A 17,036-nucleotide genomic window follows, 5' to 3' on the forward strand; every position below is an offset into this window, starting at 1 on the left:
ATATTTTTATGTAACTTTCAAATAACCTATATTACTGGTCACTTTGTCCTAATTTATGCGATATGGATAAAATTACAAAATTAATCCTTTTAAAATGTCTTTAAGATATTTTAAGTTGTTAATTATTATTATTTATAATACTTTTTTGATAATTTTAAAATGATATGTGTTGTTTTTTCTATCCCAATATATATGAGCCTGATAGAATTCTGAGAGTCAACCTATGTTATTATATAGCTTTTAAATATTTTAAATTGGTAATTATTGTAATTTTTAATGCTTTTTAAGTCATTTGTAAATGATATATGTTGCTTCCTTGATTGGGACTTTTCCATTTGTGACATATATATATAGATATTTGGTGCCCGTGATAAATATTAATTTTTTTTGTTTTAATTTTAGATATTTGGTGCCCGTGCCACGAGCCCAATAAATATTTATTTTTTTTGTTTTAATTTATGTGATATAAATGGAATATACTAAAAAGGTATAATGAATTAATTGAATATTTTAACATGACATAACTCTTACTTATTTTAACCCTAATTAGTGCTACCTAGCTAGTACCTATAATGTTTACTTGTAATTATTATATTAATGGCCTCGTTATTAAAATATTTTTTACTTATTAACACATAGTATTAAAATACATGCCGAAGTTGAGAAGGCTGGATAGACGATATAACAATCTTGCAATCTAATCAACATCATTACTAGTAATTAAACAATTATTGTGATTCAGTTATAAGTATGAATTCAACCAAATGCAATAATTTAGACTTAAGACTCTACATTAGTGTTAAGAAATCTACTAAGAACAATGTATCTATAAAAATTAACTTTTGAATTTAGTAACTCAAATTCAAATTTTAAATTTGTCACTAAAAATAGATAAAAAATATTTTATATAGAATATGTCAATCAAGCTAGGACTTTTCGAATAGCTTGAGAGTTTAGACTTGAACTCCAAAATAAAAGATGGGTAATCTTATTTCCAAAATAAGGGATGTTGTTGTTCATATCATAGTACTTCCAATCTTATAATTGTAAATTAAGTTGTAACCTCTGAATGAAATCAATGAAATTTTAAAAACAAGATAATGTACTGAATAAAAATAAAATATCTGTTAGTAATTAAAAAGAAAAGATAAGAGTATTACCTAACTGACCCTTTCTTCAGGATTTCAATTTAAGACGCGGTTAAATTTTTTATTATTGTTTCATTGAAAAATATTCAGTGGTTATTTTTATAAATATTTTGATTGAATCAGATAAAGAAGAAAAAAATAGTACTCCTAATATTTTCAGATAAAAAATTAAGAAGCTTTCTAGTATATCAGCATAGATTTTCCTATTGAGTTGGTTCGATGAAAAATGAATAAAAATCATATTTTGTAAAACACTTTTTTGATTAATTCGCAATGGAAAAAAAACTCTATTTCTTTTAATGAAAACTGATAAAGATGAAGGGTGTGTTTGATATGATTTTCAAAAAATAAGTGGTTTCTTCTTCTTATTTTTTTTTTTGTGTTATTACCTAAGAAAATTCTAAATGGTTGCTTGTATGGACTATGGAGGGTGCACCACCTTATATTATACTTGTAATATAATCTAGACAAATACTATGAAGATAAGGATGAAAAATTAGATCTTAGGGTTAGGGGTGGTGAAGATGGGGGGCTACATAGTAAGAATAAAGATGAAGTGTGTTGGAGGAAGAAGATAACACAATTAAAAAATTATTTAATTAATGGAACTTATTTTCCTATTCCTATTAGAAATCAACATTTTTCTCATTTTAAAAACTTTTTCGTTTTGTAAGAGTAAATATTTTTCAATTTTTTAAAATCATAATATAAAGAAAATTGATTTTTTTTTTGAATTTTTTCTTCCATTAGGAATACACTCCAACTGAAAAAACTAACTAGTTTACTCGTCATAGAGAAATTGAGGCGAACAGTATTTAGGATTATCTAATAATTATTTTTAATTAATTTATGCTAAAATTCCATTCCATTTAGGTTTACCTAACATGTTTTTGGTGTCACACAATTCAGTAACACTGACTTGAAAGGGTATCCACAAATTCACAATATCATACGTACGTACAATATGCAGGTCATAGTCATAGTATATGTAAAAACTTTCATTTCATGGAACTAATTTGAATGGAATTTAAACTGTGGAGTGGTATAAAAAATATTTATATAATCAGATTAATAGCTATTAATTATTAATTTGGTAAAATCATAACCATCTTACAATTCATTAATAATATAAAAAAAATCGTTAACATTATCGATAAGGTGGAGGCATTAGACAAAAAACTCCATAGGGGTAGCAACAAAAATGTCGTTAAACAAGTGGGTACACATTTTTTGACCTTATAAACCAAGTTTTTGTTTTTAGTAAGAATTATAAACCAAGTTGCAATCTCTGTCTCCATCAATTACCCCTACTCATTTATTGTTTCCACTTTCCAGAAGCATTACAATTTTGGACACAACACTTTCTTTGTCCCTAATTACTTGTTTACTTTTTCTTTTTAAGTTGTCATTAATTATTTGTCCATTTTGACAAATCAAGAAAAAATAATTTTTTATACCTATTATACCCTCAATGAATTACATTGAAAAATGTAAAAACTTTTTGAAAATCTTAAGTTTTTAATTCATCCACTTCATAATTAATAGGGATAAATGATAAACGTACTATGTCAATCATTGTTTTCTTAATAGATGTGTCAATTCAAAAGTGAACAAGTAATTAGGGACAAAGAGAGTATCAAATTGTTATTATTTTTCTAAAAAAAAAACTATAGATAACTTTCTATAGTAAATATTTGTTATATGAATCTTGAATTTAATTCAATATAAAAATTTAGTTTAAGAGAGTAAAATTGGTCAAGATCATACAAGGTAAGAAGATGATCCACTCATTAATTACTGATATGGAATATCTATAGTCATCATCCCCACACACATAAATATCCAGTATTGGATGTGTACACATTTGTCTATAGGGATCCAACATCAACTATCCAAATCCAGTACTCGTATATTAAATGGACCTTAGATTTAATTTAACCTAAAAAACTAACTCAAAAAGGAAAATATATCCCAAATCATACATATAATTATAAGGAACCACTTTCTGATTAATCATCGATGTGAAAATATCTCATTCATCAACATTTAAAAAGTATGAAGATAGCTTGTTATAATTGAATTATTGTGTCAGGGTAAAATTTTGCATTATTGATTATGTAATGCCAATCCATTTCCTTTAGTTGATTTTCAACCTATTATGTGTTTACTCTAACATGTTATAACATATTTCATACCTTATTTTCTAAGTTATGGAAATTTATTAATTACGGATAATCACATGTCATTGTCGTTTTGGTACTATGATAGAACTGTATTTTTTTAATTACACCATTAATATAGAATTAAGTCATTTTATTTTCATAATGAATTTAATGACAACATGCTTTATTATATTGCTTGCCAGTTAATGTTTTCTATTGTGAACTTTGACGTTTATAAGACCCAAGTTGGAGAAAATAAATTTGGGCAGTCCAAGAATTTAATAGGTCACCTTCTAAATAAACAGATAACACTATAATAGTTCACTTGCTAAATTGGGATGGAGCTCAATAATTTAGGTTTAAATATTATATTTATATTAAATTTTATTATATATATAAACAATTCATTTAAAATCTAGTAAACAAAAATCATCATAATTTAAACTTCATAAATTAAAAATCCTAATCCGATTCTATTTTAAAATAGGTCAAATTTATGATGACCCAAAGTAATTGTTCATTGTAAATTAATGGGATTAGGTGAATGAATTAGAGGCTGCTACTTTGACTGAATTATTAGAGGTTCTTGCACCTAATCTATGCATAAAATATTAATATATGGTTGAAAATATGACGATTCCATTTTTGTTACGTCCTTTTTTTTTGGGGGTATTATTTTGGGGAAATTACAAAATGGGTGAAGATATTTTTGTCATTATTTTATTCTAATATAGGTCAAACAGATATGAAAAGTCCTATAAGGCAGTAAGAAAGGAAAGTCCTTGGTACATTTGGATAGAAGCTGACAAAACCAACCGTGTTCCCAATTAGGACACGTGTTAAATATATTTCTTTGTATATTATTTTTGTAACAACTTGCCTTTTCTTTTTCATTCAACTAATATTGTATTCGTCGTATTGATAACATATTATTCGTTTTGCCCTAACAAATCTTATAAATTTATCGAGTCCAATAATGTGTGTATTATATTAATTTATTTTATGTTGTATAAAAAAATCATATTCCTCTTTCATGTTAACGTAAAATTAGTCTAAGATATATTTTTTTTACAAAAAGCTTTGTCTACTAAAAGCATATCAATTTTTTCTTTTACTAACAACCTTCGTCAGCCTGCTTTTTATCTTGTGCATCATATATACCAATCCTTAGAGGTAGTTAACGTCTTCATTGATATTTGATCTACCAAGCTCGAAAGCCAATCAGGCAAGACAATTATCCAAGTTCACGAAACATATATATTTATGTTAGTGCAACTAACTTCATAGATTTGTTTTTAATTTAGACTACACCATCATCAATTCTTAGATTTTATTTTTTATTTTTTTTTAATTTTCTTTTATGTCATATAAAATATCATGTATAGGCAAGCTTCTATTCGAAAAATATGCCTTCCTTCTTAAAGGTTCTACTAGTAATTTTTTACCAAAATTAAGTTTCACCTTCCAAAATTATAGCAACTTTGAACCACCCTCCATGTTCCAGTATTTTTCTTGAATTTAGTGTTCTGCAAATACCCTTGATAAAAAATAATAATGGCATGCTGAGAGTATATGTATATAATTAATACTATATGATTCCTATGTTTCCTCTATTTTATATTACTTGATCTCTATTATTAATTACGCATATATCTTTCAATTTAAAAAAAAATAGATTTATGTTTTATTAAATTAATTTTATTAATAATACTCTAAAACTTTAAATTTGACTACTACTTCTTTATGTAATTGTTTAATACTATAGATAATATAAAAAAATATGATAAAACTTTTTAAATTTACTAAAGCGAATAAATAACATGAAATACTTGTTTTTTTTAATATAAGAGGCCATTAAAATAAAAGGCTTAAAGTAAAGTATATTACTAGTATATATAGACTATATATATCAACTACTTTTGAAATTTATGCTCTAATAATTTCTACCTTTTAGAAGATCTAGAACAAAGAATTCAAATGTATGATACTTTACACTGCAATTATATATGACGAAGACACATCTAGTCTGAACACACTGCAATTTTTTTGCTTATGAACTTCTCTTTAAGAATTAGTCAACACATATATGGAACAATAAATAGATTCGATTTTATTTTATTTTTAAATAAAGGATAACATACTCAATTAAAACTTGTTTTCTTCTCCTTCTTAAATAATTCACGTTAAATTGACTTTGAGTTCGAGAAGAGTTCTCCAACTACCTAAGGAGTTTAGTTTTCTAGTTTATTCGTGAAAAATAAGAATTAATTATATAGAAGTTCCTGATCTAGTTCAAGTAGGTAGCTTCAAACCGATAATCATATATATATATATATATGTTAATAATTTTTAAAATCAAACAATGATTAAAAAGAGTCATAAATGTGAGTTCTCTACGTATTACTCCTTCAATTAAACATAACAGCACATTTTGAGTGGAAAATGGAGAGACACTATGAGTATGTGAGTTGATCTTAATTACTTCATCAAAAGATTAAAGAAATAAATAAAACATTTCTTAGTAGGCATTTTGGATATGTTTGTTATGATTTCAATGAGGTTTTGAATATACGATTCGTGATCATGATTTCATGATTCAAATACATTTTAAAAAAAAATCATCATTTAAATTCTATATCGTGATTTTAATTTTTTTAAAATGTAAAAATTTATCCATAAATTTATAATCATCATTTTAAATTGTGCAAAAAAGACTTATGTTCTACATGAAAAGATTATTTGTATCATGTGAAATGTTTATATTAAAGAATAACTAATTACTACTATTGTTGGCCAGTATATTTTTATAAAATCATATGAATTCAAAATTTGTCACCGTGAACGATAAAATATATAATTATTATGTAAACACACTTTAAACATATGTATGTCCTTGTGCTGTCGATCAACATAGAATAGAGAATTGTAAAATACGCACGTTTGTCAAGAACAGTAATCAAAGATTTGGCACAAGATGACCAATTTTAGCCAAGGATTTTTTAAAATTAATTACGTAATGTAACAGATAATCTTAGTGGGATAACACCAGTAATAAAATCTATTAAATGCGACTCATCGACCGACCGTTATCACTTTGAATTGACGAGAGGGAGTTGCTCGGATGGTAAGCCCCTCACTTTCAATCTGAATGTTGCGAGTTTGAGTCACCAAGGGAGCAAAAGAAGTGGGAGCTCCTAGGGAGGGTAAAAAAAAAAAGTTATCACTTCGAATTCATATTGTGTTAATATTAATTTCTCGATTATTATTCGACTTTCATTATATCACTGTTAACTTAATTTTCATTTACGTATCTCTGAAAGTTAATATTAAATTATTTTTTATAATAAAAAAAATCCTTCAACTTTATTTAAGAAGTATCGTATAAAAACTTATGTTTTAGTTTTTTTTTTCTAGTAACTTGAAGCGATATTCAAGCAAATTTGTGTGAATTTAAATATTTTTTTACGATTAATCAAACATTTAATCCATTTGTCACTTCAATCAGGGACGTAATTTCAGACTAAAGTCATGCGCATTTGCAGAAACGGGAAAGTGAACAAAATCAAGACCAGGACTTAATAATTTAGTCAAATTTTAAGAAATCAAACTATTTGTGATATATATTAACACTGTCCACGAATTCAAAAATGCTTCTAAATTGTTTTTTTGTCCTTATAATAATTTATCGCTAATTAACAATAACAATCATATTTCAATCTCAGTTAAATTTGAGATTAATTATCGTTTATAACTGATTTAACAATATTATTAGGTAGAACACATTCAAATTTGTACAATGTGGATTACTGTGCATAATTTGCACATCAAACAACACTAAGCCTTACCTATTGTGTACTTTTGAAGTCTTAACTAATAATTAGTCGTTGCTAAGTTTGTACCTATGTGTTATGAAGTCTTAATTAATAATTAGTCGTTGCTAAGTTTGCACATATGTGTTTTGATGTCTTAATTAGTCGTTGCTAAGTTTAACTATCTTCAAGACCACGACAGTATTTTGGATCAAAATTCAATTTAATCGACGACCACGTAATTTTAAAGCTAAATCTGAATATAATGGTGATCATTTATGGAGAAAAAATTGACAGTGAGATCATTGGTTATTACCTACTTTAGTGTTTAATTCAACTTATAATGTTGTTAGTCAATCTGATCAATAAGTAACGCAAGTAAAATTTTGTTTTACTTATTTCTTATCTATCTAAGTTTTTAATCTGTCCACATGCATTTCCGCGTGCCAATTATTAAGTGATACTATTAACGGTTTATTCAATTTTTATAATTCTAGTGATCACTCACAATTAATATGTATTATATAAGAAAATCATTTTTCCCTTTTATTCTAATTTTCTTCCAAAAAAGTGTTTTTTGGGATAATAATTACTATCCGTCCACTAAACTAAAAATATATTGTTACTTTTACTTGTCCAATTTGAAATATCAAGAGATAGTTTATCACTTAGTTTCTATTTTACCCTTGTTATTAATTATAATCATTTCACAATGCATTAGGCAAAACATTAAATTTATTATATTAAAAAATATATATAATAAACTTATTATTTTATTAATTATTTCTTAAAAAATATGTCAAATCAAATATAAACAAATAAAAATAAACGAATAAAATATTAATTGAATGACCAAATCAACTCTCAAATAACAAAGCTGTTAACTTTTTTCATTTCAAACTGAAATATAAGTAAATTATTATTATTATTATCATCAAGTACTCCTAGGTTGACTAATTCATTTTATTTTCCCTCTTTCTTCTTCTTGTTCAATTTTTTGTGCTTTTGTCTCTAATATTTGCCACTTGATCCAAGAACGATGCCAACGTGTGAATATTAATTACTAATATTGAAGGACCAATTCAATAATACATTTCCAAGCTAAAAATTAAATTTCCTTGAAATTTCAAGTTCAACCATATGTGAATTATTAGGTCGTTTATTACCATCAAATGTTGTATTTTCTACCAGAAATTGTATGCCAGAACAAGTCCTAAATAGAATCATATTATTAATAAATATGGTAGAAAAATAGTTCCTAATCGTTTTTGAAATAATTAATTATAATCAAATCATATATAAGTTATAACCCATCTTCTTCCTCATATTTCATGGTTCTAATTCAAATTATTTTTGGACCTTTAAATCTCCCCTAGCCTAGAAAATATGTATAACATAACCATATACGTGCTTACGGATTAAAGGTTTTCTTTCAGAAAATAAACTTGAAAAATTATATCTCCAGCCTAAATTTTTTCATCAGATACAAACAAAGACATGAGCAAGATTTGTAATTTATGAATTTTAGCAATGACTTTAAATTAATATACAATATAACTGATTCACTAAATTTCCGTAAATCATTACATTACACACTTGATTCCCCTCAAGATACACACACAATCATTATTAAATTATCCGAATTGTGACTCTAAATTATAAATTTTATATTTAGAAAAATCCGCGGGTGGGTCGTTGCGGCGAATCTAGTTTAATTAATTGATAATAACATTAGTCTTAAAATAATTATTTGAAGGAAAATAATTAAAAGGTTATATAAAGCCATGCAATGTACCGGTGAAATAATGAAGTAGTATTACATAAAACATTTTTCTTTGGTCAAACAAAGACCAGCTTCATTTTCCTAGCTCCCTCCTTTTTTATTTTCTTTTTCTTATTTAAAAAATGCGGCGTCCTTTTGCCATTATATATAAACCCCAAAGTTGAACGCCTTATTGTAGAAGAGAATTAAGGCATTACGACCACTTCTGAGTTCTGTTTGGAAGAAGAAATCCTAAATCTTTTATTTGTTTATTGAATTTTAGTCTATGATCTGAAAATCCAAATTAGATTACTTTTGTTATCTTTTTCCTTTTGGTATCCATATCTACTACTGGAATTTCAAATTCGAATTCCATTCATTCATTTCTTTTTTCCACGAAGAAACTATTGTAGCGATGCAAAATTCGGAAAATCATCACCCGCACCATCACCATCACCACTCGGATACGGAGGTTATAGGGAATGATAGAGCGTCGTACAGCGGTCCTTTAAGCGGACCGCTGAACAAACGAGGAGGAAAAAAGAGCGCGAGGTTTAACATACCGGAATCTACTGACATCGGAACTAGTGCCGGAGCCGGCGCCAAGTCCAATGACGATGCTTATGTGGAAATCACTCTCGATGTTCGTGAAGACTCTGTGGCTGTCCACAGTGTCAAAACTGCCGGCGGTGCTGACGTGGAAGATCCGGAGTTGGCTTTATTGGCTAAAGGTTTGGAGAAGAAATCTACCTTGGGAGCTTCACTTGTCCGAAATGCTTCTTCGAGAATCCGGCAAGTGTCTCAAGAGCTCAAGCGATTGGCTTCCTTAAATAAGCGCCCAACTCCTACTGGAAGGTTCGATAGGAATAAATCAGCTGCTGCTCATGCTCTTAAAGGTCTCAAGTTCATCAGCAAAACTGACGGTGGCGCTGGATGGGCCGCCGTCGAGAAGCGGTTCGATGAGATTACTGCTCCAACTACTGGCTTGCTTCCCCGGGCCAAATTTGGAGAATGCATAGGTAAATTAAATGAATTATAGTCACAACAAACAGTTATTTCGTGCTGAATACTTCATTTTAGTGTTACTTTTCGTGTAGTTTTACTTTTCTTCAGCTTGTTAAAATGGAAAATGAAAATGAATTGTTTTTGAATGTTAGGTATGAATAAGGAGTCTAAGGAATTTGCTGGAGAGCTATATGATGCGCTTGCTCGAAGGAGAAACATCACAACTGATTCCATTAACAAAGCACAGCTCAAAGAGTTCTGGGACCAAGTTGCAGATCAAAGTTTTGATACTCGACTTCAGACCTTCTTTGACATGTAAGGGTTAATTATTAGTTAAAGTTCAACATTTATCCCATAAATTAAGCATCTCAGATTCAATCGATTCAGATCTAAATCGTGTGATGAATTTAATTTATACAGGGTTGATAAAGATGCTGATGGTAGAATCACAGAAGAAGAAGTCAGAGAGGTATTTCTGAATTCTGATTTTTTTATTCTTTTATTGTACGTCAGAAACTCGGAATGGCATTGACAAAGTCTATCATATATTATATTTTTTTTCTAAAATTTGTTTTGCGATTTGCAGATTATAGGCCTTAGTGCATCTGCCAACAGGCTGTCAACTATCCAGAAACAATCTGATGAATATGCGGCAATGATCATGGAAGAGTTGGATCCTAATAACCTGGGATACATTATGGTAAGTAAGAGGCATTAATTAGACTAATAGTAAGCTTAAAATTATAGTATTAAATTGAAAATTAACTGTTGATGCTATGATATTCAACAGATTGAGAACTTGGAAATGCTTTTACTGCAAGCACCAAATCAATCGGTGCAGAGAGGAGGCGAAAGCCGGAACTTGAGTCAGATGCTAAGTCAGAAACTTAAGCACACACAAGAGCCAAATCCATTAGTGAGATGGTATAGGAGTTTTATGTACTTTTTGCTGGATAATTGGCAAAGAGTTTGGGTATTGTTGTTGTGGATTGGAATTATGGCTGGTCTATTTACTTGGAAGTATATTCAGTATAAACAAAAAGCTGCATATGATGTTATGGGTCCCTGTGTGTGTCTTGCTAAGGGTGCTGCTGAGACAATCAAGCTCAACATGGCTATCATTTTACTCCCAGTTTGCAGAAACACAATCACCTGGCTTCGTAACAAGACCAGATTAGGTTCTGCTGTTCCTTTTGATGATAATCTCAATTTTCACAAAGTAAGTTTTGATTACTCCTTGATTTCCAGAAAACTTAGCCATTTTTTTGTTATAATTAGTACTCTAATTGTGTACAAGTCTAACATCCAAACTATTATTTGCTTTGGTCCAACCTTTGGCGCCTTATAGTACGTCTAGACGGTTAAATTCCTGAGTAGTCGATGGCTCATTACAGGAAACTAATTGGTTCCTTTTCCCCTGTTTAGGTGATAGCAGTTGCGATTGCACTTGGGGTTGCAATACACGGTCTAGCTCATTTAACGTGTGATTTTCCTAAGCTTCTGAATGCTAGTGAAGAAGCATATGAACCAATGATATACTATTTTGGAGAACAGCCCGAAAGCTATTGGTGGTTTGTGAGGGGAGTTGAAGGGGTAACTGGAATTATAATGGTGGTACTAATGGCAATAGCTTTTACACTAGCAACCCCATGGTTTAGAAGGGGCAGAGTCAGTTTACCAAAACCATTTCACAAGCTCACTGGATTCAATGCCTTTTGGTACTCACACCATCTGTTTATCATTGTCTACACTCTACTTATTGTCCATGGAGAAAAGCTATACATTACCAAAGATTGGTACAAGAGATCGGTTAGTAAAATGTTCAAAATCTTTTATTTTCATTTACGTTTCTAAGTTGATGAATGTTTGCTAAAATTTGGATTGATTTTTCATAATTGGCAGACATGGATGTACCTTACTGTTCCACTAGTACTCTATGCTGGTGAAAGGTTGCTTAGAGCATTCAGGTCAAGCATCAAAGCTGTTAAGATTTTGAAGGTAAATCCAATCCGACAAAATGTCGTGCTCTTAATAATTTCAAGAGAAATTTGTATTTTAGTCCCTCAATTATTGATAAATTTTAATTTTAATCCTCATGATATTTACTTTAATATATTTAACCTTCAGTCAGTTGAAAATGTAACTTATGATCCCACTGCTCTTAAATTTCCACAACCAGATAATTTTGGGATAGTAAAATCAATTAAATATAAATAAAGGGACTTACAAAAAGCTTTTTTGTTGATTTAATATCAATCACATTTTATAAGGATTTAAATTAAATTTATTAATAATTAAGGGATCAAAAATGCAATTATCCACACAATCGTGACTTTATATCAATGAAAATGAAAATAGACAAACTAATTGATTGAGAATTTGTAGGTGGCTGTGTATCCAGGAAATGTGTTGGCCCTTCACATGTCAAAACCACAAGGCTACAAATACAAAAGTGGGCAATACATGTTTGTCAACTGTGCTGCGGTTTCACCATTTGAATGGTAGGTGAAACTTTTTTATTTAATTATTAAAATAATGAAATCAACCCATCCATTATTATTTCTCATGTCATAAATTTGACCAAGTCATGAATTTTTGGTATCCTTTAATTACTACGTCTCTGCAGTATTTGCTGACTTGTGGATAAACATTAATGTAAAATTTCAGGCATCCATTTTCCATTACTTCGGCCCCAGGAGATGACCATCTCAGTGTCCATATTAGAACTCTTGGTGATTGGACCAGACAACTTAAAACTGTTTTCTCTGAGGTAATTACTAATTACTAATTAGTCCTTTTAAATATAATTATATATTGTTTTTAAAACTTAAATCCTTAAACCAAAATATCTAGTTAATTAAATAGTGGAGGCATGATTGTCCCACTTTGGATGACAGCTTTAAAAGCCGCCTCTTATATTTTACTTTTTGTCGTTTTTTCTCAAAAAGTAAATGTTAATTCCACTATGTTAGTGTTAATTATTGATCTTCCTGAATTAATTAGTAGTAATTTTTGGTCTTTGTTAGGTTTGCCAGCCACCACCTAATGGGAAAAGTGGACTCCTTAGAGCTGACTACTTGCAAGGAGAGAATAATCCTAAGTAAGTCCTTTTCTATTCTATAATCATCTCCATTGCATTCACCTTTTTGAGCACACTGAAATGCAGAATTAAATTTAAAAAAATTCCCACCTTAAATTCCGGGGATATTATTCTTATAATACAATTTTTTTGATAATTTAATACTGCAAATGTAATTAGTTTAGAACTTAACGTGACCGTGATTGGTCTGGACTGGTACGTATAACAAACTCGTAGTCACTTTTTTCCTAAAGAATCTATACACGTTTTGAATGGACCACTTCTTAAAGTACTACAGGGTTATTATTTTGTGAAATTGCCGGGATAGGGACAAGGAGGGATAAAACAAAACTCAATTATTGCTTGATATTTCTAAGGAAAAAAAAAAAGTAACCATTGCTTGCAAGATATTTTTCTAGTAAAGGATTAATTTTACATATATCTACAATTTTTAATATGCTATAGAAGGTTACTTGTTTTATTTCTCAAATTACAAATTTTTATTATTATACATAATTACTTGGAATTGCGTGAAAAAATATTTGTGAAGAGTCCGAATAACTTTGGTAAAAATTCATATACCTTGTCTTGTGGGTAGAAGATAAACTCTACCATAAAAACACTTAATTATATAGCATAGCTAATGCCTAATGGAAATGATATGTGTTTGGCAGTTTCCCAAGAGTGTTAATAGATGGACCATACGGAGCACCAGCACAAGACTACAAGCAATATGAGGTGGTTTTATTGGTGGGTCTTGGAATTGGAGCCACACCAATGATCAGTATCGTTAAAGACATTGTCAACAACATGAAGGCCATGGACGAAGAAGAAAATTCCTTGGAAAATGGGAACGGGATGTCAAATGCAGCACAAAATGCTAGTCCCAATATGGCACAGAAGAGGGGTAAATCAGGTTCAGCAAGTGGAGGAAATAGCTTCAATACAAGGAGGGCATATTTCTATTGGGTCACAAGAGAACAAGGTTCATTTGACTGGTTCAAAGGTATAATGAATGAAGCTGCTGAAATGGATCATAAGGGAGTAATTGAAATGCACAATTATTGTACAAGTGTTTATGAAGAAGGTGATGCTCGTTCTGCTCTTATTACTATGCTTCAGTCACTTCATCATGCCAAAAGTGGTGTAGACATTGTTTCTGGCACGAGAGTTAAGTCACACTTTGCTAAGCCTAATTGGAGAAACGTCTACAAACGCATTGCTCTCAACCACCCAGAGGCTAAAGTTGGTAAGTACTACTATTAATCAATCTTCTTTCTTTTGACTTTGGTGTCTTTATGTCCTTGTGAGAGTTGAAAAAGCATGTTCAATTGATAAGTTTTTCTTTGTGAAAGCAATTGGCACTAGGGTCATTTTCAAATCCATTTCATGACATATATTGTCGATGGCTAACTCGTTTTCCCTTTTTTGACAATTTGCAGGAGTGTTCTACTGTGGGGCACCGGCACTGACGAAAGAGCTAAAACAACACGCATTGGATTTTTCACACAAGACATCCACCAAGTTTGATTTCCATAAAGAAAATTTTTGATCAACAAATGGACCATTAAACAGACCATCAAAGATCGTCAAAACTGCCACGGACAGTAGTTGTTTTTCTAGAATCCACTACCTCTCCCTATTATGTACAGATAATGTTGCATACCAAGTTGATATATATTAATTGTGGTTGTAATATTAGTATATTACAAAATATAAGATTTTTTTTAAGTATATAGATAAGATGCTGAAGGAATTAAGAATGTTCTCTTGGAGAGGCAGGCAGAAGATAGTGGAGTTGAACCTGTTTTTATGGGTGCCACCCACCACTAAATTGGATTTTACATTATAATTGCATAGAGGAAGGTGGTTGTCATCATTGTTTTTTGTTATTGTTTATTTTTTGTACTCTTTTAGGTGGTGGAAGAGAGAGTCAACTAGCCACCTACTTAGTAATTATTGACCATTATATGTGGATGTTTAATAGTTTCCAGTAATAATTGTATACTAGGCCTTCTTGTATAAAAAAGAGTTATATTGTTTGAATACCAAACTTAATTGCTATAAGATTATTCCTTTTAGTGGCACGTGGATGACAAAATGTTATTATCTACCCCCAAAATAAAATTTTGAAAAATGCAGTGATAATATGAATCTTAAGAATTGCTTGGTTTGCTTTAAAAAAAGTTAGAACCCCAATACTAAGGAGACCGTCTTATTTAATTTGCTTCAATGATAATTGGTACATAAACTATACGAGAAGTGAAAAGATTCGTAAAAAGAAGTAATCCGATTATTCTTACACAAAAACAATATCTCATATGTTTCACTATACCGCTAAGAGGGAAAATGGGGTTTTGGAGTGGGGATGAGGGATAAACCTGAATGAAGACAGTACCCAATAAGTTTCACAAAGTTGAGTCCTCAATACTTTTAAACTATAAGATATTAGAAATGGAAATATCTTTTTGGCCAGAATGATAGTTTTTCTATGTTATTTTAACTTTAAAACATTTTTACCCTTTTAACTTAAATACATTTTAACTAAAATATGGAAAAAAGATCAGTTTGTTTTAAAATAAAAAAAATATTAAAGTTTTTTTAATTTTCTGACCATTTAGCACTTCCCATTAGAAATATTAAACACAGCAAGAAAAAAAAATAATCAGAAATTGATCATTGATCCAACTACCATATATTGACAATGAAAGCAAAATTACAAGATAACGGCGAGAACAATAATATTATACTCCTTCCATTCCATATTAATTGAAATTTTGAGGCATTTTCCATTTTCCAAATTAACTTAATTGTTCAATCTTCAAGACTATTTTTTTAAATATTCTTCCAATTTTACCCTTTATTTGGATTTTCAATGTGATGACTTCAATAAATTTGACAATAATTAATAAGAGTAAAAATGGAAAACTATGTTCAATTTATGTCTTAATCTACTTTTCTTAAAGGGTGTGAAACACCTTAAAAATTTAATTAATATGGAATGGAGGGAGTAACATGACAACAACAACACAGAAGACAATGACAAAAATTACTGCAAGTACAGAATATGAAACATGATACTTAAATTGTTTTACACTAGTGATACACAAAACATTACACTATTTTTTTTGAAATTGTAGCATAAAGAACTTTTCTATCACACTAGCCAATAATGTGGTGCAGTAATGATTGATTGCTCCCCTAAAAGAATATTGAAGCATTGTGCGCTAACTCGGAGTCAACAAAATTCAACCGGAGGACACGCCGGTTTGTTGTTCGATTTAAGATTAAAATTGTAAATTTGAATGTAGTATGATTCTTAAGAGAGTGTATTCAAATTTGAATGCTAACTTATTAAAATTATTTTTCTTTTACTACATTAAATTGTGTATAATTAAATGCACTCAGTGTTGTCCCTTAATCATATACGAAAACGTAATTGGTCATGGGACAGATGGAAGTAAACGGACATTGATAGTGCTTCAACTTGACCTCTAATTTAATTATTTATTTATGACTAAAGAAGTTTAAAAAGAGTGTATATTATCATTAAACCCCGCCACTAGCACAAAGATATACTGGTGAATATAGCGGTACTCCATCCACTAACTTCAAATCATAGATTAGTTGGTCTTTTGACGTCCCACAATATAGAAGCTAAAAGATGGGATACAGGCAGGCTAATAGTAACTTTTCACACACAACCGGTTTGGTGCCGACGGGCACACAAATGCAGAAAATAATAAATTGTAATTTCGAAGGACTTATGTTTTCTACAGCACCACTAAGAATTTCCTGCACTGATGAGTAAAACTCAATAACTGATTATTTATTTATTTGATGGGTGCGAGTGGGCCAAAAGACTATTTTGATGCACCAGGAAAAGGAATCAAGACTGACCAAAACTGAAGAAAAGGAAAAAAAAACTGAAGAGTATGGTGAAAGCTTGCAAACTAGCTAAAAACCATATTTCCACCTAATATTTGAGGAAATAATGCATCACTCTTCATGAAGTAAAAAAGACGAATAAAGAACTCACTAACAAGTCTTTTGGCTTTCTAGTCTAGTCTA

The 17,036-nt window shown here is 29.9% G+C and overlaps 1 protein-coding gene across 1 annotated transcript; it reads left to right on the forward strand.

Moving 5' to 3' along the window:
* Positions 1 to 9,296: 9,296 nt before the first annotated feature.
* On the forward strand, positions 9,297 to 14,517 carry LOC102598898 (respiratory burst oxidase homolog protein C-like). Its single transcript, NM_001288524.1, is given in 12 exon segments — positions 9,297 to 9,900; positions 10,039 to 10,201; positions 10,307 to 10,355; positions 10,473 to 10,586; positions 10,677 to 11,105; positions 11,312 to 11,695; positions 11,789 to 11,884; positions 12,272 to 12,387; positions 12,554 to 12,656; positions 12,913 to 12,986; positions 13,640 to 14,214; positions 14,408 to 14,517. Coding segments are annotated over 12 exon segments (2,817 nt in total).
* Positions 14,518 to 17,036: the final 2,519 nt, after the last annotated feature.

Source organism: Solanum tuberosum, unplaced genomic scaffold (assembly GCF_000226075.1).
Source record: "Solanum tuberosum cultivar DM 1-3 516 R44 unplaced genomic scaffold, SolTub_3.0 scf00026, whole genome shotgun sequence".
Taxonomy (NCBI): domain Eukaryota; kingdom Viridiplantae; phylum Streptophyta; class Magnoliopsida; order Solanales; family Solanaceae; genus Solanum; species Solanum tuberosum.